Genomic DNA, 24,584 nt, shown 5'->3' with positions numbered 1-24,584 from the left:
TTTAGCTACATTAGTCTCATTCTGAGCTTTGTGTCCTTCATTAAGATGCATTAGTCCACCACCAAAAGCCAAGCAACAAACAACTTGAATTGTAACTTGGATTTTTAACATTTTATTTTTGTGCATTTTACACAGCATCATAATCAGATCTCTTCATGAAAAATATAATTAGTCTCTAATGCACTGTAAAAGATACCTGTTAAATAACAGATTCTGCATTTTGTGATTCAGAGGTGTTTTCTGTTTATTTATGGCGGTGAATTGCATTATGGGATGTTTTTCTCTACTCAGTCCACTTTTGATGATGAAAATTTAACTCTGCGGTTTTAACAGAGTGACTTTTTTTTTTACCTTTTAGTAGTTTGAGACATAATATTTTTAAAGAAATAATATACAGGAGAACCAAGTTAACACAACTAAGAACCAAGGTAAAATAACAGAAAATGTACTGGCAGTTATTAACAGGCTTTTTGACCCTACTTTATAACACCAACCCTGATGATATAATACTTCAAACTAGGGTTGGGCGATGTTGACCAATTTGGCATAGTACAATGTCTAATGTGAAACATTGAGATGAACGATGGCATCGTCGTCGTAGGCAGTGCTGAATTAATTATTTATGAATAATTAATTTATTCAGAATGAAATATCACGCTTAACAACTATCAGCGATGGCATTGTCTCGCGACCCAACCCTACTTCAAACTATTAAAAATGTCAACTTTTCTACATCAAAAGCTTTTAGAGGAAAGGTCAAGCTCCAATAATGCAATTCAAAAGCCCAAATAAGTACAAAAAAAACACGAATCGCAAATCACGAAAAACTGTCAATACAGAGATATTTGTTTCAGTGTGGAGGTTGTGTCCATTCAGTCTTTAATGACCCAACTGAAGTCATATGTATCCAATAATGTCATTACAGACGATGGGTGTTCTGCTCCCAGACTTCATGAGTGCCGAAAACTGGTAGTAATCTGTGTCCAGTTCATTCAGACCTGTGTGGGATTTATAGAAGAACGGCATTTTGTGCTGTACATCGATTTGGCATGAGAGTCGTTTGGTGGGCACGATGGATTTGCTCAACTTTGTGACATCTGATGACTTCCTTCGCCCGTCGGCACTCCTGGAAAACCCGGCTATCCTCCGTTTGACGTTTACCAAGAAGTCTTTAGCAAAACTGCGCCCAGAACTGTGCTTTAGTTCAGTCTGTTCTGGACATTCTGGCAAGTCCATCCAGTTGTGAATGAGATCTGCAAAGCTGTTGTCTCCCAAAACAAGCGGCTGCCGGTTTCGTCCGCGAGTGAGCAGTGATGTAGTCCAGTCCTCGGGGTCACTTGCGGTCTCGAACGACGTCCAACTTTCCAAGCAAGCATCGGAGGTGGATTTAGGACGTACTCGGGAGTTGGAGAGCTGGTTAGTGCGGAGACATGCAGTGGAGGATACACGAATGTTTTTAGTGCGTCGTAACACAACTCCTTCATCCTGCCAGGAGGCCTCAGAGTATCCTGAATCGAACTCCAGACTGCGCTCGCTGCTCGGGGAGCTGACTGCTGATGGGTCGCTCGCAGACTCTTCTTCCTCCAGAGAGCTTGACAAACAGCAGGCAGAGTCATAACTACTGGCCTCGCTGGCGTCGCTGATCCTCAAACGGGCCCGTCGTTCTCTCTGGGCGATCAGTTGTTTGCAAGCACGCAGTCTGACTGGGGGTCCAACAGGGGGCGCCACACAACTCCGCCTCAAATGCTTCAGATCCTGCAGTGAGCGCATCATATAGCGCATCTGGTCCCGCAGACAGTCACCCGATTCCTGCAGACACAACTGGAAAGAGAAAGAAAAACTGTTAGATTATGCGGTGAAAAAAAAAAACAATTACAGCTTGTTCAAACTACTTATTCAAAATGAGCAGAATCAACTCAATTCTTAAGCTTGTTTTGGAGCAACTTAATTGTTTTATGTTCAATCTACTTTAACTAAGTTAACTTAATGCATTTTCTAGAAACAACATGAAGAAATAGTGTGGGACCCAACATTTTTTACTGTGTGCTGGGTAAATTTAATGAAATAGGCTCTTAACTTTAAAATTAAAGTCTTAGTGAGTGTTGGGTAAGTTACTTCCTAAAATAAATTATTTACAAATTACGCCATTAAAATGGTATTTAACTAAAGTTTTCACTGTGTCTGAAAGTAACTCACTTAATAAATTAAATTAAAATTGAACTTGAACTAAAATTAAAAACAACTTAAAATTTGACGCCTAAATGCACTACATATAAATCTCAATGCTACATATAAATCTATATATTTACTATGTCACATATAAATCTACATACTACATGTAAATCTTAAAAAAATCAATGTCACTGCTGCATAAACAGTAGAAATGACACTTTTAATTCTTTAAATCTGAGCCAAACAACCAAAACACACAACATTTCAAAGCAGCGACACAATATTTCATTCATTCCTTCCGTTTAATCCCTTTGTTAATCTGGGGTCGCCACAGCGGAATTAACCACCAACTTATCCTGCAAATGTTTTTTGCAGCGGATGCCCTTCCAGCTGCAACCCAGTACTGGGAAACATCCATACACACTCATTCACACACATACACTATGGCCAATTTAGCTTATTTAATTCACCTGTACCGCCTGTCTTTGGACTGTGGGGGAAACCCAGAGCATCCAGAGGAAACCCACGTGAACACAGGGAAAACATGCAAACTCCACACAGAAAAGCCAACTGACCCAGCAGGGACTAAAACCAGTGTCCTTCTTGCTGTGGATGACAGTGCTAACCACTGAGTCACCATGCCGCAAACACAATATTTTTTATGCATACCATATATTTGCATGAATTTCTGACTTTCTGTTCATAGTTACACAAGCATGTTCAATCTACTTGATAAACGAATTACTCTGATTTTCCTAATTGATTAACCCAGAACTGTTGAATTTATGAATAGTATTTAAACAATTACATCATGAGTAACTGTAATTAAATTGCCTGAAAATAAAAAGTAGCTCCTTACTTTAATTTTCTGCATAAAATTATTGTAAATACAGTAACTAGTTACTTTAAAATATTTACACTAAACACTGGACTTAGTATCTATAGATAACTGAGTTTTTATTTATTTTATAAATGATGTTTTTTGCAAATGAAGTGAAATAAAGTACTGGTCAAAAGATTGGGGTCAAACGTTTTAAAATAAGCTTTTCTTACTCCCCAAAGCTGCATTTATTTAATCAGAAATACAGTACAAATTGTAAAATTGTGAAATGTTATTGCCCTATAAAATAACTGTTCAAAAGCAGCTTATAATTTAATTTAACCATTTATTTCAGAGATTTTAATGATGACTTACCCGCTCCATTCTTTAGTCACATGATCCTTGAGAAATCACTCTAATAATAATTATTATAATTATTATTGTTATTATTATTATTATAATCAATGGTATTAGTAAGAAAAGCAGTATTGACTGGATTCATAATTTGATTTGAAACTACATAAAATTAGAAAGCAGTTATTTAAATTTTTTTTTAATTTAATGTTTTTTTTTACATTTAATAAATCAACAATAATTTTCTTTAAAAAAGTAAAGAATAAAAAATACGGTCCCCAAACTTTTGACCGGAAGTGTTAGTGTCAAATAAGTGTCTTTTTTTTCAAATGAGGATTTATGCTTCATCTGAAAAAGTTCATTTTCATTGATGTATGGTTTGTTAGGATAGGACAACATTTGGCTGAGGTATAAATGTTGGAAAATCTGGAATCTGATGCTTCAAACAATCTAAATACTGTAAAGATTGTCTTAATGAAGTGCACAGCAGGCACATTACTAATCAATCTTTTAGTTTTGTTTTTTTTACATTTACAAAACACATTCATGGAATATGATCTTTCCTTAATATTTAATGATTTTTTGCATACAAAACAACTGATAATTTTGACCCATACATTGTCTTTTGGGCTATTACCAAAAATACACCCATGCAACATGAGACCTGTAGTATGTACATACAATATGCATTTATATAATAGGATACAATTTGGATGTACACGGTTTGCATATATACAGTATATCCTTCTTTATTTATTCATGCTAAAATTTGACTTCATTTTCGTTCAATTTATGATAACTTGTTATTAATATTTAAATAAAACATCTTGTCTCAAATTTGGGTCACACTCCCTTTGATTTTGTTTTCCTCGTATTGACTAATCGTGCTCCTTAGACAGGCTTGGACCTGCAGGAGCTCTGTTAGAGAGGGCATGGCTCTATTTGTCTGGAGGAGCTGAAAAACCACTCTAATCTATGCAGAGGGCGACCCAACAACTGATGAATGCACATTATGTGGACACACTCACGCCCAGCTATCAGAAAGGATGGATGACTACCACCTTCACATCTAAAATCTGTTAGAATAAACCTGTTAGTAGCCACACCTGGAAAACATCTTTTCAAAAGAGCAATTACCACACCTTCAATCCATACTGTCAGACACATGTACGAAAACATACAAATCATAATCAAGTAACGGAAGGGTGATCTCTTACTCACTTGAAATAGACAAAGTGACTCATTTTTTTGCAAGGAAGCTTCTTAGACTGAGGACTGAACTGAACTCAGTATCAAATAGTCAAGAAAATGGGGAAAATGTGACCTCATGAGTCTGTTTTAAATGGTTCACTACAGACTTAGTTCCAGTTCCAAACACAACGAACACATTACTGCAACACACAATGTTTTAGTAGTACGTAATTGAGAAATTAACCAAAAAGCTGAAGATGTGGATCAATTCTAATAGCAAATTTGGCACAATAATACAAACTATACCAACATTGTAAGTGTTAACACCAAAGTCTTCCCACCTTTTGAAGCTTTTCTAACTTTCTAATCAATAAACACCTTAATGATTAGTATTTTCTGAATCTAAACACACCAGAATAAAGCCACAAAGGCATGCACACAACAGAGTGTTGGTATTATTTCAATGCACAGATTGCCGCGAGGTGCAGATGTCATTCCATATGCTGAAATTTCAACAACGGACAATTCTTTACTGCAACTAATCCGTTGCAACAGATTAAACATACAGTGATGCCCAATCAGTGGAGCTTTATCTATTTAAATTAAATACAACTCACGATCTCACTATCTATCCATCCATCTATCAAACTGAGTGCGTTTAATATCAGTGATGCCAAATGTAAAAAGCAATACCACATTTAGGACGACAATCGTGCAACTATCTATCTAAGTATCTATTTTACTATCTATTTATCTATCTATCTATCTATCTATCTATCTATCTATCTATCTATCTATCTATCTATCTATCTATCTATCTATCTGTCTGTCTATCTATCTATATTAAGCATGAGCTACTTTTCCTTTTTAGGCTAAAGATTTATATAAAAATATTAAAATACTTAATGTATATATTTAAATAATATCCATCTATCTATCTAAGCATGAGCTACTTTTCCATCTTACGCACTTAAAGACTTCTTCACTGCAACTAATCCTTGGCAACAGATTCGTACAGTGATGCCCAAAAACTCCCAAAAACTCTGGAGAGGTGATATTTTGGACAAATGCCTACCATTATTCACAAACAATGACAAGAATCAGAGATGCCAAGTGTAAAAGGCAATATCAAATATATAATGACAGTTGTGTAATCCATCTATCTCTCTAAGCATGAGCTACATTTCTATCTTTCACACATAAATATTTCTTCACTGCAAATAATCCTTTGCAACTGAATACACATACAGTGACGCCCAATCAGTGCAGCTTTACCAATTTTAATTAAATACAAAGTCCCAAAAAATGTGGAGAGGTGATATTTTAGAGAAATGCTTACCATTATTCTTAATAATGACAGTCCAGAAATGAAGTCCAGCAGTTTTAGATACTCCTGAAAAAGAAATGAATGCTTTATTAGTCATAAAACACAGTAAACTAATACAATCAATTTAAAAATTAATTTATTAGATGCAAGGAACTATTAGCAGATAAACAAAACAAGCTCCTCAGATGGAGAATCAAGACTTACATTTGCTGGAAAGCCCCTCAAAAAAAGCAAAATCCTTCTGTACAATCCTGTGCAGATGTGGCTCTTGTGACTCAAACTCCAGATCCTGAGCCCCTCTGTGCAGCCCAGCGCATATGTGCTACTCCAGCATGCGCGTCTCCGCCAATCGCAGAACAGCATCCCTGCGCTCTCCAATCAAATCATCTCAGCGAGAGCCAATCACGGCTCGCATGAAATCTGAGCGCTCATTTCCTTCCTCTATCAAATTTTTGAGTGATGCCAAGTGCAAAAGACTGTATCAAATGTATAACGACAATTATCTATCTATCTATCTATCTATCTATCTATCTATCTATCTATCTATCTATCTATCTATCTATCTATCTATCTATCTATCTATCTATCTATCTATCTATCTATCTAAGTATGAGCGACTTCCATTCTATGCTAAGGATATGTTTAAAAATACTGAAATAGTTAAAGAACGTATATAATTAAATAACTTTATTACTTAAAATATTTCAATAGTTGTATTATTTTTATTATTAGTGTTTTTTTTTCATGCGTTGAATTGTTTGCATGTTGGTACGAATGTTAAGTATCAAACATTCTCTAAACAAATAAACAAAAGCAGACCAATAAATAGCATGGTTTTGCTACATTAACCATAGTTTAATGATGATATTTGAAGCAAAACTATGTTTATGCAAATAGTAATCAATGGATTGTGCAAACAAACATGTTACTACGTTTTAACTATACAGTAAAAACGTAGTTCGTTTTTCGTGAGGGTTTAACCGTGTGTAATGCAAATATGACCACAAAGAACTTGTTATTTGATCCCTTGTTATTTATTTTACAGTAAAAAAGTCATATTTAAGCTCAAATATGTGGATATTACGACATTAAGCAGCTGGTTCCCTCAGGAAAAGAAAAATCGACTAGGGCGTCTTTTACTATCTTTGATTCTTAAATATCTTAAAAAGCACACATTGACAGATTTATTCACCTACCTTATTATCAGCATCCACGAAAACTTATTTATACGACATTAGGAAGAATCAGTCAAAATCACAGCGTGTTGAGCAGCGTCATCTGGCGGTCGGAGAAAACGCAGCAGAGTCCATCTTTTTTTTTTTTAGCAAATCGATTCTTTAAAACTATTACACATGACACGACGATTGCTGCATTGCTGGACCACAATCATTAACTTTCAACCCATATAATATTTTGAAAATCCCCATAAAATTGTCCCATTTTCATAGGCAAATGTTATTAACTTGGTCCCTCATATTTAAACACAATTTTACACCTCATTCATATATAATTTGGAATAACAAGAACATCTTGTATAAAAACAAATCTATATTCTTCAATAACTGGTTTAAAAATGATATAATTTATGTGTCTCAACTTTTCAACGATAGGGGTTTACTTTGTAACTACTCTGAATTTTTAGTTAAGCACGGGATACCCGTAAGCCCAAAAGACTTCGCTATTGTTGCTGATGCTATTCCACAAGGTGTTTTTATGCTTTTTAAAGGACTTTCATTTCCAATTACTTTTCATTCAGCGGACCTTTGGAAAACATTTATTGGTAAAAACTACCTTTCTTTATCTAAATCAAAATGCAATAAGAAAATAAGAGCCCTGTTTCAGGAAGATTTTGTTACTGTGCCTTATGTAATGTCATATTGGAATGGTTTTGTGAATGATATTTCCTGGAAGAAAGTTTGGACATTACCCCACAAATTTTTTATAACAAACAAAATAAGAGAAGTTACCTTTAAACTGATTCATAGATGCTATCCAGACAAGTGTAATCTTAAAAGACTTAAGAATGATATTAACACCAACTGTTCATTTTGCTTAGTGAATCCTGAGACGTCTGTTCATTTATTTTGGACTTGCCCTCATTCAATGTCATTTTGGTGTGATGTTCTTGATTTTATAAAAGTTTATGTGAAGGCAGATTTTGAATTTACATATAAGAATGTTATCTTTGGTTTCCATGATTGTGAAAAGGAAAATAATACCTATTTCATGAACCTTGTTTTTTTGTTGGCCAAATTTCAAATTCACAAGAGCAAGTTTTGCAAGTGTAAACCTTTTTTCCCTAAATTTAAAATTGAAATGAAAATGTATTTTGAGTGTATTGAAGGATCAACCAACTTAAAAGCAATACGTACGAGGACTTTGATTAAGGACTTGGCACTTATCTTGGACTAAATGACTAAAACCCCTGGATTGTTGCTGTTTGATTCATGACATTTGTTGTTATTGTTTTTCAAGCATTCAATAAAAAAAAAAAAAAATTACTTTCAACCCATAAATGATATAGCACAAGGCACAATCAGTCAGAGTCAAAGCGTGTTGATCAGCGCTCTCTGGCGGTCGGAGAAAACGCTGCAGAGTCAAATAATGTTAACGAATCGATTCTTTTGAACTTAAAAACATGACACGATTATTTCATAACTGGACCGCAATAATAACTTTAACGCCATAATGGTATAGCACACGACACAAATAGATAAAAATATATTTAGAAAAGACACATTCTTAACTAATGCAATGAAATTCCCAAAAGGTCTCCACGTGGAGCTGATCACGACAAACTCAAGGTGTTTATTGTTTTTAGAGTTAAATCTACCCATTAATCATCCGCACCCCCATTCTTTATTATTCTTCCACCCTCATCTATGACACATTAGGTAAGATTAGAGGTGTTTGGACGATCAAACTCGCACAAAAACACGAGTGTGCAGTAGCTGATTCTTTTGTGATGCTAAAGCTCAAATGTGCCAATCCGATTTACATGTAGGAAAAGTGTGAGCTGTTACTGTACCTGCTTATTGTGTTGACTGATGGCCACTTCAAGTAATCTTCCTCAAGTGTTAAACCTTAATGCATGCAGGTAAAGTGGAAAGCACTTGTCTGATCTGTGAACCGGGCATGCCTTCAAGGTTTATCGCCTTCTTGTCTTTAAGAAGCAGAACATAACACATACTTCAATTGTCTGATCATGTGCAGGATAACAGCAATCTACAATTAATCTGCGGTTCATCTAAAGAATCAAGTGAACTAGATACATAAACTAATTCATATTCACATGTTTGTAGTAATTCACACTTATCAACATGTGTGAAAAACAAACCAAATCTCAAAGTAGGCCACACCAAAAATCTATTTCAAAAAGTTCATCTAAACCTTTCAGCATTAAAGAGAAAATACAGAGTCAATGTTATATTTATCTAATTTTATTTCTCTGTCGCTTTGGTGTTTTTATTTTTTGTTGATCCTTATTTTTTGGTTAATATTAATCAATACCATGAGTTTTCGAATATGCACGTCTCAAATATATTTAAAAAGCTACCAATAATATCTAAAAAACAACGATTATTATTTTTTAAAGAAATATATAATGTGTACAATCAATGAAATAGTTAAACTGTATTTTTATAAAGCACTGGCCACAGAAACTATATGAGGATATATGCACATATATGAAACTTTTATGCAGTATATATGCACATATTTGATAATATATATGCTGCATATATGCCACATATAGGCAGAATTGAGGTGCATATGTGCATATACAGGCCAAATAGGTCTCCTGTATTGCTTTTTCATATCCACATATACATGATATGTCTTCTATATTGCTCATATCTCACTTTGGCAATAGCCATACATGATGCCTTGCCTAGGTCATTTTTACTATCAAGGCAATAACTACCCAGACAGCAGAGTGGGATTAATTCACTGTTGATAGTCTATCAGAATCATTATTTTTGGTTGAGGTTTAATATTCAGCATTGAATTAAATTATGAATCCACATTATTAGTTCAATTAATTCCCATTGTTGTAAATACTTACATCGAACCGGTTGATAATGTACACATTTCTTAACACTGAAAATTTTACACTGAATTAATGTTGATATTTTGTTCATTTACTATTGTTGAAAATACTAACATTGAATATTTGTTGATAATTCAACTATTTTACAAGGTTTGAAAATACTTACATTAAATAAACACTGATAATTTCCCCATTTCCCAACACTGAAGATAATGCCATTTAATCAACATTGATAATTAAATCATTTTGCTATTGTTGAAAACACTGATATTAAAAAAATGTTGATAATTTACCCATTTCCCAACATTAAAAATACTAACAGTGAATCAATGCTGATAATTCAACAATTTGACTTGGTTGAAAATACTTACATTAAATAACTTGATAATTTATTCATTTCCCAGCATTGAAAATACTCGCATTGCATCAAAATTGATAATTTATTATTTTTTAAAATACTTCAAATACAATTGCTTTTACGTATACATGCATAATATTATTGTCAGAAAAATCTGAGCACAAATTAAGCTGTTATCTGGTAAAAGCCTATGCTAATACACAGCCCTAGTCAAGCCCTAGACAATCTGATTTCTTTTTTAGAAATAATATATTTTATTCTTACGTTTTTTTACAAGTTTATTAACTTTTCTACATTAAATATTATATTATTTTAGAATTTATTAATACACGTTTTAGAAAATATCCTGAATATCAGTGCAACAAAATACATACATTTCCAGATTTTAAAAAACTAAAAGTTATTTTGCTTTTGTCAACCGTCCCTGAAGCTGCAAATGCATAAATTGAACACACAGCCCGTAGCATGTGTAAAAAGAGACCTTGGGAATCTTTTCAACAACCTAACAGACTGATTTTTGATCTGATTATGTTATAATACACACGTTAGCAGCTCATTATTAATAACTACCTGAGCAAGAAAAAAACATTTAAATAGCATTTCTTAATTCCTAATGTTGCTATAGTTCTTGACTATGTCGCTTTTTTCCCAACACAACCCATAATTTCTAAAATATCAATCCAAATGGTCGATTTATAGTAAAAGTACTGGAATTACTATACAAAATCTGAAAATATGAAGTGTAAAACTTATTTATTTAAAAACATAAGCAAAATAAAACATTTTATATACAAAATCACCTTTATTTTTTCTGTCTAAATCAACCTTATGTTTTCCTGTTTGTTTGTTTTTACAAACAATAAAATAAAAATTAAATGTAATAATCCAACAGTATTATGTTTGTTTGATTTCTTTATAAACCAACAATGCTTTGTGTGTTAATTATTACTTAAAGCAGTCATTCTTAAAATTACTTTCATCTTTTAAAACAGTCAAAATATGGTCAACCATTTGGTAGAGCAGGCAGTAAAAGGGTTTATGAGATAGTTTACCCCAAAATTAAAATCCCAGACCTTTATGGGTTTCTTTTTTTTCTTTTTCTTTTTTGTCTTCAAAACAAGATATTTTGGAAATACTGAAATCCATATAGCAAGGTGTGTATATATATATGGAAAATATTGGCTACCAGTTTTTAGCATTTTCTAAATATCTTCTTTTGTTTTGAGCCGAAAAAGAAAGTCGAACTTTTTTACACAATTTGAGGATTTTTGTTTTGTTGAGCGTGTACTGTATCTTTAAATATGCTATCAGAAATTCCGCAGTGCATTTCAATATAAGCAATTGTTGAGGTATTTGGCAAGATGCAGATTTACACTGATGAATGACTTTCTATTAGAACTAATTGATTATTATGAAACGCATGTTGAAATAACGAACAAAAGTGAAAATCGTGCTGTGCTGATGATCTTGAAACACCTCAGAGGATCTGTCTCCATCTAGTGACTGAAAAGTAAGAGGATGCTGTCATCAGAACAGGCTATCTGCGGTTACACAAAATAACTCGAGTGAAGTTTTACACAACCCCGAACTCGAAATTATGCATTTCCTAATTATGAACAACAAAATGGCGAGTCAGAAAAACATCTGTGGCGGTCATGTGGTAACAGGTACAAGTAGCTACAAATGGTGTGACTGTGTGAATAAGCAGGTAGACCTACTAGAAAAAAAGGTAGATGTTTATATTCAATGACTAACAACAAACATATATAAAAAAGTATAATAACAAAAATATAAAAAAAAACAACAAAAGCTATTACCAACCTATAGGCCTAGAATATATATATCAACACAATCATAACAAAGTGAGTTCGCTATAAACCATAAAAAAAATCTTTATCCATATATTATTGATGAAAGAAATTGCACACCTTAAGCTCTAGGATCAAATCCTCACATAAAGAATAAATGGTTACTAGGGCCATAGTCATTTATAAAACGCAAGTGTTCTTGAAGCTTAAGTTTATCATACGAGTATGGAGGTCGGAGGACTGCATCCAAAGTCATCTGGAATGGCAAACAAAGTTCTTGCAGGACTCCCAGAGTTCATCAAGATTCTTTGGATTCATCTTTAATGCCTCCTCCTTTATCTTATCCCAGACACGCTCAATAATGTTCATGTCTGGTGACTGAGCTGACCAATCCTGGAGCACCTTGACCTTCTTTGCTTTCAGGAACTTTGATGTGGAGGCTGAAGTATGAGAAGGAGCGCTATCCTGCTGAAGAATTTGTCTTCTTCTGTGGATGGTAATGTAATGGCAGCACAAACATCTTAATACCTCAGTGATGTTGCCATCCACTCTTCAGATCTCTCGCACACCCCCAAACTGAATGTAACCCCAAACTATGATTTTTCCTTCACCAAACTTGACAGATTTCTGTGAGAGTCTTGGGTCCATGTGTGTTCCAGTAGGTCTTCTGCAGTATTTGTAATGATCGGGATGCAGTTCAACAGATGATTCATCAGGAAAATCGACCATCTGCCACTTTTCCAAATGATCAACTAGAAGTCAAGTTATTTGTTGCTCTTAGAACTGGGATCCACAACAAGACTTGTGTCAGGTAGTGTGGTTTCAAAAAAAAAAAAAAGTATAAGTAGAGAACATTAAAAACGTAATACATTTGTTCATCTCTCAAATTCAGACTTATGAGTCGCAAACGATACCATATTGATTAATAAAAACTGAAAATTTGATGGAAAAATTACACTACCAAGGGAGCTCTAAGAGGCAGTGGTCAAAGTTTTAGAACTTGCTTTTGGGACATGGGATGTCACCTGACAGATCTTATTTTATAGAAAGCTGAAAACCAGTAACCATTGACTTCCATAGTTGGTAAAACAAACACCGTGGAAGTCAATGGTTACTGATTTTCAGCTTTCTACAATATATACAGAGCATTTAACAGAATAAAAAACAGGTAATTGAATGGTAAATGATAGTTTTGGGGGTGATGCAGTGGTGCAGTAGGTAGTGCTGTCGCCTCACAACAAGAAGTTCGCTGGTTCGAGCCTCGGCTGGGTCAGTTGGCGTTTCTATGTGGAGTTTGCATGCTCTCCCTGCGTTCACATGTTTTTTTCTGAGTGCTCCGGTTTACCCCACAGTCCAAAGACATGCAGTACAGGTGAATTGGGTAGGCTAAATTGTCCGTAGTGTATGAGTGTGTGTGTGTGGATGTTTCCCGGGGATGGGTTGCGGCTAGAAGGGCATCCGCTCCATAAAAAAAAAACGTGCTGGATAAGTTGGCGGTTCATTCCACTGTGGCAACCCCGGATTAATAAAGGGACTAAGCCGACAAGAAAATGAATAAATAATAGTTTTGGGTACACCACTAGGTTAATGTAGTGAATGGAGTAATTTCTCAAAGCAGCCACTAGATGTCAGCCTGACCAAAGCCAACAATTAAAAAGAGTTAATGGCGAGACTCTCAAAACACTTATTTAGCTAAGCTACTACAGTAAATCCTGTTTTTTTCATCGTTCAGATGTTTTGAAGCTCAGAACTCAGGTCAAATCACAGTATGTGCGAGAGAGACAATTTCAAAAAGAAATCACTTATCATTTTGAGAAGCATATGTCCTGAACATGCTGTTTAATTAACCTGAGCTGATTTTCTGATGTCTTTCCACTCTAACAGGATGAAGTTACTCATTTCATTCTACCTCATCATCCTGCAATCTGATCTCAGAAAAGAGATGAATCTTAATGATCTTTAATAATTAAGTACGTTAATGTTCTTACAGATGTCTCCCGGTAATGGATGGGCAAAATCAGCTACAGCACATTATTCTAAAATTAGAAAAATATTCCAGTGGATGCCCTACAGCAGATCTGTAAATGTGTGTTTAATTTCTGCAGATTGGATTTTAAATTAATTATTCAGCCAACGATGTGAACTTGATAACCTTTAAAATGTAGATATTCATTTTCCTTCAGTCTACTCCCTTTATTTATCAGGGGTCACCACAGCAGAATGAACCGCCAACTTAGCCAGCATATGTTTTATGCAGCAGATGCCCATCAGGATGCAACCCAGTACTGGAAAACACCCATACACTCACATTCACACTCATACACTACGGCTAATTTAGCTTATTCAATTAATCTATAGCACATGTCTTTGGACTGTGGGGGAAAGCGGAGCACCCAGGAAACCCACGCACAAACAAGGAGAATCTGCAAACTCCACACAGAAATGCCAATTGATCCAGCCAGCCAGCAACCTTTTTGCTGTGGGGGTGACAGTGCTAAACACTGAGCCACTGCGCCGCCTAACATCCCTTTCCCCAGACAATTCCTCCAGCTCCTCCGGGGGGGATCCCAAGGCGTTCCTATGCCAGCCGAGAGACATAGTCCCTCCAGCATGTCCTAGGTCTTCCCTGATGCCTCCTACTGGTGGGACATGCCTAGAACACCTCCCTAGGTACACATCCAGGAGGCAACCAGAAACAGATGCCCGAGCCATCTCAGCTGACTTCTCTCGATGTGGAGGAGTAGCGACTCTACTCCGAGCTCCTCCCGGGTGACAGAGCTCCTCCTCACTCCTTGACATGGGGCGTCAACGCTTTCCATTCATTCGAAGGGGTGACGTCAGGCATTGCTGAACAGCATTGTGGATCCCGCTTCAGTGGCAATGCTCACTGCAGAAGTTGGGAGTTTCTCAACTTTTTAAGTGCCAATGGAAGCGTCAGCCAATCAGACAGCTCAGACAGTAGCCCTCAGTCAAGCATTGACGCTGAAGACCTGTGTGAATGCAGGGTAAGGGTGCGTCCCGCCACCCTGCGACGAAAACTGATTTTGGCCACTATCCGAGATCTTGTCCTTTCAGTCATGACCCAAAGCTCATGACCATAGGTGAGAGTAGGAATGTAGATTGAAGGGTATATCGAAAACTTCATCTTTCAGCTCAGCTCCTTCTTTACCACAACTGACCAATACATTGACCGCTGCACCAATCCGCCTGTCAATCTCATGTTCCATCCTTCTCTCACTCATGAACAAAACCCCAAGAGACTTGAATTCCTCCACCAGTGGTAAGGACTTTGTAGACATGAAAAATAAAATAAAATAAAACACAAGTGGCACGGTTTCATCTAGTGAATGAACTTTTATTTAAATTAAATCATTATATAGGACTTTTAAAAGAATTTTTGAAGAATCTTTACCAAAAACAGAAAGAAAACAAACAAACAAACAAACAAAAAAAAAAAACTACCCTTTTTCTTAATTAGATTTCCATTATTAATCACTATTTATTTCTTACATGGTGTGAAAATTCTGGAGGAGAAACGTTTACGTACAGTAGGACAACTCGGGGAGAAAGCAAAGTCCATTGTAAACGGAAGTCAAGGCACAAACAGAATGCTAGAAAGAGGAATCGGGAAGATAGAAGAGAAGAAAATAAAAAGATTGTTAGATACTGTTACGTACATACTTTAAATATCAGTTACGTTTTAGCAGTTTATTCCCCATTTGTGAAGCTTTTTTTGTGCTTTTTCATATTTTTTTTGTTCTTTTTGTATTTTTTTGTATTTAATTTTAAAAGGAATGTTATGCTGATGTGAACTGATTACTTGTATTGATATATTTGCTATCTTATCATGCAGGACGGCTTTCCGTTTTGCTATCAACGAGGACGTCATGTAAACATCATAAAAAAGCATGTTCCTTTTTTCCGATCATACTCTATATCCAATGCCTGCAGCTTCTTTAAAAAAATAAGCATTACGCAATTAAAACTTGAATAAAATTTGCACATCAGATTCCCTAGAGTAAAATGAAGCATCGTATAAAAAAACAAACATTTTTTTCGCCTCTGATATTACTCGAACAAAAAAAGGAGAGGAAAAAATGTGGAGAATGGACACAGTTGGTGATTTGTGGTCATTACCCAAGGAATTAATAATACAGGTATTAAATGTGGAACTCAATGGAGGAACGGTGTCTGGACAGAGGCTGAAATAGTTGAAATTGTGTTGTGCTCCTCGGAGCTCTCAGTTGTCGTGTGGAAGCAGGAGTCTCTACTTCCTCTGCTCATCAAAACTGTTCAAGTAATCTGAAAGAGGAAGACAAATACAGTATAAAAGGCTTAGCAAGCAAAGACGCTGTGGTTGTTGTGTATCATACTTTATGAATGTATTTTTATTGTATTCCAAAGCAACTATTGAAATGCGATAAACATCAGACATGCACAACACACTTAGTCTGGTGTAAATACGTGCAGTGCATTTTACTCTCAGTAACAAAATAAACATACAATTAAAATATTTGCACAATCTCTGCAATTCATCACTTCAGTCATGCCATGTTTATGCGTTCTGTGCTTGGTAAGCCTATTTAATCATTCATGAATGGAATTATTACAGGGTATATACAGGAATCCTAAAGATAATTTCAATAACTTTAAGACTTTTTAAAGACTTTCTTAGACTATTTTAAGAGCTTATCGCCTCCTTCTAACCTCGTTGTTGAGTAACAGTTGTAGTTAAATAAATCAATGGAGCAAAACCATGCAACAGAACTCAGATAAGCTCCGAAGAAACAAATCTTGAAAGAATAAATTACATGGTTGTTTTCAGTGACAGGTTTCAGCCACTGTTTAAACTTGTCTTTCTCCAACCAAGAGTACGCAAACTCACATTTTCCCATTTTGCCGTCTGTTTTGTTACATGTGGAGAGCATCACATCGCCTTCCTGCGTTTGTCGCAAATTACATGACATCACCCGGATAAAGGAGTTTGGCCGGAAGCTCCCCGGTCCAAACCAGTCATATGGATGGAGCATACCGTTATTAATATTAGGAGGAAAATAAATACATTTATGCTTTTTTGGAGTCAAACACTTTGGAAAACGCTTGAACAAAATTTTAGACCTCGTAAAAATGCAATTAAGACTTTTTAATACCCTTTAAGGGCATTCATTTTCTCATAATTGATTGATCAACTTTTAATACTTTTTAAGACCCTGCGGACCCTGTTTAAGTGCACTCAATAAAAAAAAAAGCAATTTTATTCTGCAATTAATTATGTTAAAAAACACATTTTGTATTGGGGATGATATTAGTAATTACAACCATTTACTTTCATAGTTTTATTAAAAAGCTATAATTTAATAGGCTTCAAAAGTGATTTACTTTTATATGAACCCATTATAAAATGTTCCATTTCATTAGATTTTGTTGTTTATGACTGAAGACAAGAAAGGCTTTTTAAAAAAAATAATAATAACAATAATCATAATAATAAAATAGAATATTTAAACCATCACAAAAACAAAGTTAATGTATTTTTAAAGGAAAATTATTTCAAAATCAAAATCAAAGGAAGGTTATTAATAAAATGGAGTTGTTGTATGGCATTTAAAAGTTGTAAAAGCACTTAAAAATATATTAATGAATGAATGAATGATTGATTGAAATGTTTCTATTGCTTTGTGGAGCTGGCGATGACGAATGTATGACCACATGCCAAAGTAGTCCAGGAAAGGATCTAATAATTGCATGTAACATAAATAGTGAAATTAAACATTTTGCATACATTAAACAGGAAAAAAAGTAAGAAATAATTGCATTACTTTTAAAGCTTCAGATATGACAATTTAACTTAGGGGCTGATCACACCGAATGCTTTTTGCATTGAGAGGTGCTCTTTTTAAATGATTTACTAATGGCCACAAGCGTTTTGCGCGCTGTATATGCCAAGTTCAGACTGCATGATTTTCAAAGTAGTCATGTCATGGATGTTTTCACACTGCATGACTATCTTAGCGGTCTGTCAGTGCTGTGTTTACACTGTAGGATGGATCAGCGACAGGAGAGTTCACACTGCATGACTTTAAAATAGGAAGAATCACAGACAACTTTGTCCAAACTACATCTCACAACCAAACAAACGTGACATGGAAACAACACGAGGTCATGTGATATATCTTTCGTTATTAACTACATAATGGAAAAAGGCTTTAGCTTTAGGAACTTGTGTTGCTCACCTAGCTTTTGAAAAGAATCAGCAATCTCTCAACTTTTTTTTTACTTTTTCAACTGATAATGATATTATTCAGATGACACGTCTGACAAAGTGCTCCTGTCAAATGTCCACTAGTATTCCCTCATTTTCTTGGTTCAAATAAACTGAAAATGAGCGCTTATAACTACTCCCCCAGCCTCCCACTGGCCTGAAGGTACCTATGCTAATGAATGCTGCTCTCTCATTGGCTGTAGGTGATCGCCGATGTTATTTTAAATCAGAACACATTTCACACAGCATGAATTGAATCGCAGACAGCTCTAGATATTTAGCATGCCAAATGTCTCACAGGCGTCTGCGATAAATCGGCGATCCTCTCATATCGCGTCCTTGATAGTTCATACCATGTGATTGTCACTAACTTGAACGAGCACCAATTTGCCTGTGATTTCAGGCATTTGTCTGCCATTTCTCAAAACCTGTCGTAGAGTCAAAATCAGGGCTAAAATCCAGCAATCTGACTCGCGTTTTAACCGCCTGCAAGCCGTGGCGTGCTTGCAGATGAAAAACAGTCAATACTGAACTGAAAAAACACATCGTGTCAGTTGAGTCTTTTTTATTCTCCAATCAAATGAAAGCAGAGGCGGGGTTTCCATAGAGGTGACAGCAGTGTTTGTGTTATCAAGACGACTACAGAGACTTTTGATGATAGAGGAGAGACTAGTGTTAACTGTTTTGAGTTATTCGGGGCTGTTTGCAAATCTTGAATATCACAATAATATTAAATAATAAAATTATACCAACATCATTAGCAACACTCGTGCGTAATACACAGCTGATTCAGTCATTGGCTGGCAACATAAAAAGTGCAAACAAAAAGGTATTGTCAACAAAAAGGCATTGCGGTGCACCTTGCATTTTTAGAAACGTAAAAGCACGTTCGATGTGATCCGATACTTAAACGGCAACAAACTTATACACTATAATGTGACTCATCCATGCTTATTTATTTCTCTCTTCCAACACTGAAATTGGTCAATTCGTGCATCATATTTCAGCATCACTAGTTACCTCATCTCATCCTTTCGCTCGTGTGGTCTAGAAGAGCCCACAGTCCTTCAGGTTGTTTTTGATGATGACGTCGGTCACGGCGTCGAACACAAACTGCACGTTCTTGGTGTCCGTCGCACAGGTGAAGTGAGGGTAAATCTCCTTGGTTTCTTTCTTCTTGTTCAGGTCTTCAAACTTGGTGCGGATGTACTCGGAGGCCTCTTCGTAGTTGTCTTCGCCTTGTTGAGAAAAGGAAACACAAAGCACAATGAGAAAACTGTAGAGCAGAATCAAAAAAGAAAATAAGTGACAGGGAGCTGCAACCCTTTAACTTCCACTAATTTTTGATTTGGATAAAGGCACAGTATGTGATTTTCACCACTAGAGGGCATGTGTTCACAACAAACAAAGGCATGTTTGAGTGCTTTTGGTGTTTCCCTGTTTTCTGTACAACGAAACTAAAATTCGAGGGTGTGTGACATCGTTAGCAAGGTGAAACAGCACATGCTCCGTCTCACTCACTCTCTGGATTTCAAACATTCTTCAAAATATTTGAGATGATGTAAACACATTGAGTATAAAACACTGTTCTAGCAGTTTTTGGAAATTTTTATAACAAAATCTTTCATTTTGTCCTGTTAAATTCTGTTCAATTTAAGGCTGCACGATATTGGTCAAAAACTGACATTGCGATATTTAGTTTGTGGAATATATATATATATATATATATATATATATATATATATATATATATATATATATATATATATATTAGTGTTGTCAAACTTAACACGTTAACGTATGCAATTAATTTGAAATAATTAAAGCGTAAAAAAAATGAACGCAATTAACGCAGTTTTTGTTTTTTTTCTGTTGTGGCCAGGGGCAGACCGGGCAGTTTCCTGCTGGGCCAACGTACTTTTTGGGCCGGGCTGATCATCTTCTTATGATCTGATCAGCCCATAAAACACTTAGCAGACTGTCATGTTTTTCTGCCTAAGTGATTGACGCTCCTGTGAGCTGTCACGCTCTGAAAGTAAGATGTTTCTTTTCCGGACAGAGTGGCGCATGTGACATAATCTGCAGCCCATTGGTTCTTTTCTTTATTGACATTGGGCTGACCCAATCACAAACTTCCATGTTGGGCTCTGTGTAACGTAGGTGTGTATTTGTCAAAATATCGAGAGTCACACCTGTTTCTTACGCAGGGGTCTGCGATATTAATATATAATTTCACAAGATGACTTATAACTATTTGGAATAAATTCCTGATTTTATATAGATTAGGCTTACTTGATAGAGTAGTATCTGCATAAAATGCAATACAATTCAATAGATACAAAATTATTTCATGGTTTTCTGTGGAATCTAACAGTATCAAGGTACAGAAAGTCAATAATAATAATAATAATAATATTAATAATAATAATAATAATAGGCGAAGCAGTGGCGCTGTGTGGAGTTTGCATGTTCTCCCTGCGTTCGCGTGGGTTTCCTCCTGGTGCTCCGGTTTCCCCCACAGTCCAAGGACATGTGGTACAGGTGAATTAGGTAAGCTAAATTGTCCGTAGTGTATGAGTGTGTGTGAATGAGTGTTTGCGGATGTTTCCCAGTGATGGTTTGGGGCTGGAAGGGCATCCGCTGCGTAAAAATGTGCTGGATAAGTTGGCGGTTCATTCCGCTGTGGCAACCCCAGATTAATAAAGGGACTAAACAGACAAGAAAATGAATGAATGAATGAATAATAACAATAATAATTAAAATAACACTGCATTATTGGAGACTCTTCACTGTATAAATAATTAAATACAATTATTTAGGTTGATATACTTTTATAACCGCTTGGATTAAGTTTTCTTAAATCTTACACAGTCATAGGAAATAAAAACACACACAAACGAAACATTTTCAATATATTTTAGGGTTAAACTTTGCAATGACCCCAAAAATCACAGGTTCTGACCTGTGGTGCTCATCAACTATAATCCCAACTTGACACTGCTGATCCTGATGTGACTACTGCAGAATCACACATTGCGATATCGATGCTGAAACGATATATTGTGCAGCCTTACACTAATCTAAGTAAATTTAGTGTTTTTTTTATTATAATCAATGGACAAAGAGACAACCAAGCAGTTACATTGAGTGTTAAAAGTTTAAAAATGGAAAAACTAAATCCAAAAACAGCATTTTAAAACTGATCTTCACTTGGCTGTTAAAATGACATTGATTGATATCAGAGAAGATGTTGTTCTGTGTTAGATGTCATAAAATCAACCCTTGAAACTAGTTGGAAAAACTTGTTGGGTCTAGTCTGTTTATCGCATCTAAGATATGCACACATCAAAGACAGCTTTCATCACTCATCAGCACTGGAATGGATTATGAAAAGTAGGCAATGTAATTAATATTATATTAAGCAGGGCTGCATGATATTGGAAAAATCTAACACTGCGATATATTCTATTCTGCAATTTATATTGCAATATGAATACAATTGCCTTTGATGTGTTACACCATTTAGAAAGAATTTACCACTTTAGATTGATTGGGATGGTTCTGTAGAGGAGTGCAAATAAATAAAACATAAAAAAACAAGCAACTAAGGCCTATATGATTTTAAAACCCTCAAACAGTCACAGGCTTAAAAAAAAACACTAGCAAAACGATCAATTACAATCCACACTCAACATTGCAAATATTTACGATGTGACTATTGCCAATGTTCACATTGCGATATCAATGCGGAAGTGATATATTGTTCAGCCCTTTTTAGTGTTGTTTTACTGTAACCCCTATGATGGATATATCTCAGAAAGCAGATTTCAGGGTCTCATTTCAACTGTTTCACTTCTTTATACTTTTTTTTTTTAGAATTATTATATACCATATGTTTAATGTTATTTATTATTTAATGCACTAAAAAAATCATGTTCACCATCTTGGATGGCCTAGGTTTATGAACTACATTAATTAGCATTTTTTAAAATCCAACTTATTCATTCATTCTCTTTCGACTTAGTCCCTTTATTAATCAGGGGTTGCCACAGCAGAATGAACCGCCAACTTAACCACCAACTTATCCAGCATATGTTTTACACAGTGGATGCCCTTCCAGCTGCAACCCATTCATACACACACATACACTACGATCAATTCGCGTATATCGCATGTCTTCGGACTGTGGGGGAAACCGGAGCACCCAGAGGAAAGGAAACCCACGCGAACACGGGGACAACATGCAAACTCCACACAGAAATGTCAACTGACCCAGCCGGGACTCAAACCAGCGACCTTCTTGCTGTGAGGCGACAGTGCTAACCACTGAGCCACTGTGTTGGCCCGAAATCCAACTCATAATCCTAATACTATAATATACGTAATACTATCCATAATGGATTTAACTACACAAAACCCCAGGTACAATTATTTAGACACTAAAAAGGACAACATTGATTTCTTTTTGTCTTTAATGCACAGGTAAAGATTTATTGAGCTGGAGCACTTCAAAGCACTCTTGAAGCATTTGCGCACTTGAATTAGCTGGTTTATTGGGTAGCTGGCTGTTTTATAGTACCTGGATACTCGGGAAAGCAGATGATCAAGGAGCTGCGTGTGATTTTCTGCTCAAACAGATCCTTCTTGTTGAGGAAGAGGATGATGGAGGTCTCTGTGAACCACTTGTTGTTGCAGATGCTGTCGAAGAGCTTCATGCTCTCGTGCATTCGATTCTGTAATGAAATGAAGAGATGTTAGAATAATTTCTGAAGGATTATGTGACACTGAAGACCGGAGTAATGATGTCAAAAAATCAGCTTTATAAAATATATTTAAACAGAATTATGAGCTAAACTGAGTGGTACACATAAGGTGTGGTATGGTGCGGTTTGGTAAGAGTCACTTTTACCAGATGTGTGTCTCCACTGCCAATTGGTATTAATGGTACAGTTTTGGTAGGCGTGAAGTACAACAGAAAGTTGCAGAGGACGTCATTCTCGCTTGAAGTTCACATATCTTATGAGAAGCACTTCTTAAAAGTGAAATCTCTTGCACTTCAGATGGCCTCATAAACATAACAGGACACACAGCAGATTCTGTTCATCTACTCAGCTTTGTGGCTGCTTATCAAGATGACAACAAGGTTTGTTTGAGCTGGTTGGGATACAGTACAATTCACTTTTTGGTACCTTTTGACAGTGGAACTGGTCATAAAAGCGCACCAAACCATACCGTACCACTCAGTAGAGACGGCTATAAGAGTCTCTCACCATTTCCTCATCCTCAGCCAGTACCAAGTCATATGCACTCATGGCCACACAGAAGATAATGGCTGTCACTCCTTCAAAACAGTGGATCCACTTCTTTCTCTCTGAACGCTGACCGCCGACATCAAACATCCTATAGAAAGACAGTAAACGTGTAAATGTTCAGCATTATAACGAACACACCTATAGGTGTATCAAGTACAACTGAAAATATCAATTACACCTTGAAATACCCCAAATAAGAGAAAATTTTATTTCTTTAGTTTGATATAATAGGAAAAATAATTCAACCTGGTCCCACTTTATATTAAGTGTCCTTAATTAATATGTACTTACACAGGAACTAATAGTTTGTTACAATGTACTTATTGTGTAAACACATGTATTTATTGTGTACTTATGCTTGATTTAATACCTGTATGTTATTACATTGGTAATTAACTTCTGTAATTACATTTGTAAATACACTGCTGACCATTCCCTACACCTTAACCCCCCCTTAAACCTACCCATACCACCAAACCTGTGCATAACCCAACCCCTATCCCAACTCAAGACCACCACAAGTGTTCTCAAATACATTATGAACACAGTAAGTACATTGTATTTATTTTTTTGATGCAACTACATAGTAGTTAAGGACACTTAATATAAAGTGGGACCTTCAACCTAATATAAAATACCATCTTAGGGAATGTTTAGACAACTAAGCTACAATCTGGTTAGTTAGCAACAAATAACAATGGCATTAAAATGTGCATGTTTTGGAAAACTGTTAGTGTTTTTTCTGTGTAAAACCTTATAACCATAATCAAACAAAGCTGATCCAACAAATCAAGACTATTAGAGACTATTAAACTGGTGCAGAGCTGTGGCCCTCCAGTAATTGAGTTTGAGACCATTGATCTATATGCATGTGCAAGTATTTGACAATTAAAACAACAATGGCTGACTACTACTAAAGCGACTACTGGCCT

General features: G+C 35.7%; 2 protein-coding genes and 1 long non-coding RNA gene across 7 annotated transcripts in view; 1 reads left to right on the top strand and 2 right to left on the bottom strand.

Annotated features, from left to right (window-relative positions):
• Positions 1-96: 96 nt before the first annotated feature.
• inka1a (inka box actin regulator 1a) lies at positions 97-8,665 on the bottom strand. Of its 5 annotated transcripts, none has more exons than XM_087272807.1 (5): positions 8,367-8,665; positions 7,061-7,257; positions 6,069-6,340; positions 5,877-5,930; positions 97-1,821 (listed from the first exon to the last, which is right to left on the bottom strand). In XM_087272807.1, exons 3-5 carry the CDS (start codon positions 6,225-6,227, stop codon positions 898-900), a joined length of 1,137 nt encoding a protein of 378 aa, XP_087128933.1. In that variant the 5' UTR covers positions 6,228-6,340; positions 7,061-7,257; positions 8,367-8,665; the 3' UTR covers positions 97-897.
• Positions 8,666-11,990: 3,325 nt separating this feature from the next.
• On the top strand, positions 11,991-16,122 carry LOC147841846 (uncharacterized). Its single transcript, XR_015502848.1, has 2 exons — positions 11,991-15,046; positions 15,364-16,122. It is a non-coding gene; the product is annotated as an uncharacterized LOC147841846 (long non-coding RNA).
• Positions 15,413-24,584, bottom strand: part of gnai2a (guanine nucleotide binding protein (G protein), alpha inhibiting activity polypeptide 2a) — a 128,375-nt gene continuing 119,203 nt past the window's right edge. Inside the window, 4 exon segments of the mRNA NM_001001818.2 lie at positions 15,413-16,380; positions 19,361-19,578; positions 22,920-23,073; positions 23,611-23,740. Of these exon segments, the coding sequence (NP_001001818.1) occupies positions 19,388-19,578; positions 22,920-23,073; positions 23,611-23,740 (475 nt within the window). The 3' untranslated portion in view covers positions 15,413-16,380; positions 19,361-19,387.

The sequence above is a fragment of the Danio rerio genome, chromosome 11, assembly GCF_052040795.2.
Source record: "Danio rerio strain M-AB ecotype USA chromosome 11, GRCz13ab, whole genome shotgun sequence".
In the NCBI taxonomy this organism is placed as follows: domain Eukaryota; kingdom Metazoa; phylum Chordata; class Actinopteri; order Cypriniformes; family Danionidae; genus Danio; species Danio rerio.
The sequence above is the reverse complement of the archived record's forward strand: the minus strand, read 5'-3'. Positions and strand labels throughout refer to the sequence as shown.

Excerpts from the sequence above, each read along its gene's own strand:
- inka1a (XM_087272807.1), bottom strand. The coding sequence starts at position 6,227 with ATGCTGTTCTGCGATTGGCGGAGACGCGCATGCTGGAGTAGCACATAT. Across the intron at positions 5,931-6,068 it reads TGAGGGGCTTTCCAGCAAAT|GAGTATCTAAAACTGCTGGA; the intron begins GTAAGTCTTGAT and ends TTTCTTTTTCAG. Across the intron at positions 1,822-5,876 it reads TGTCATTATTAAGAATAATG|TTGTGTCTGCAGGAATCGGG; the intron begins GTAAGCATTTCT and ends TTCTCTTTCCAG.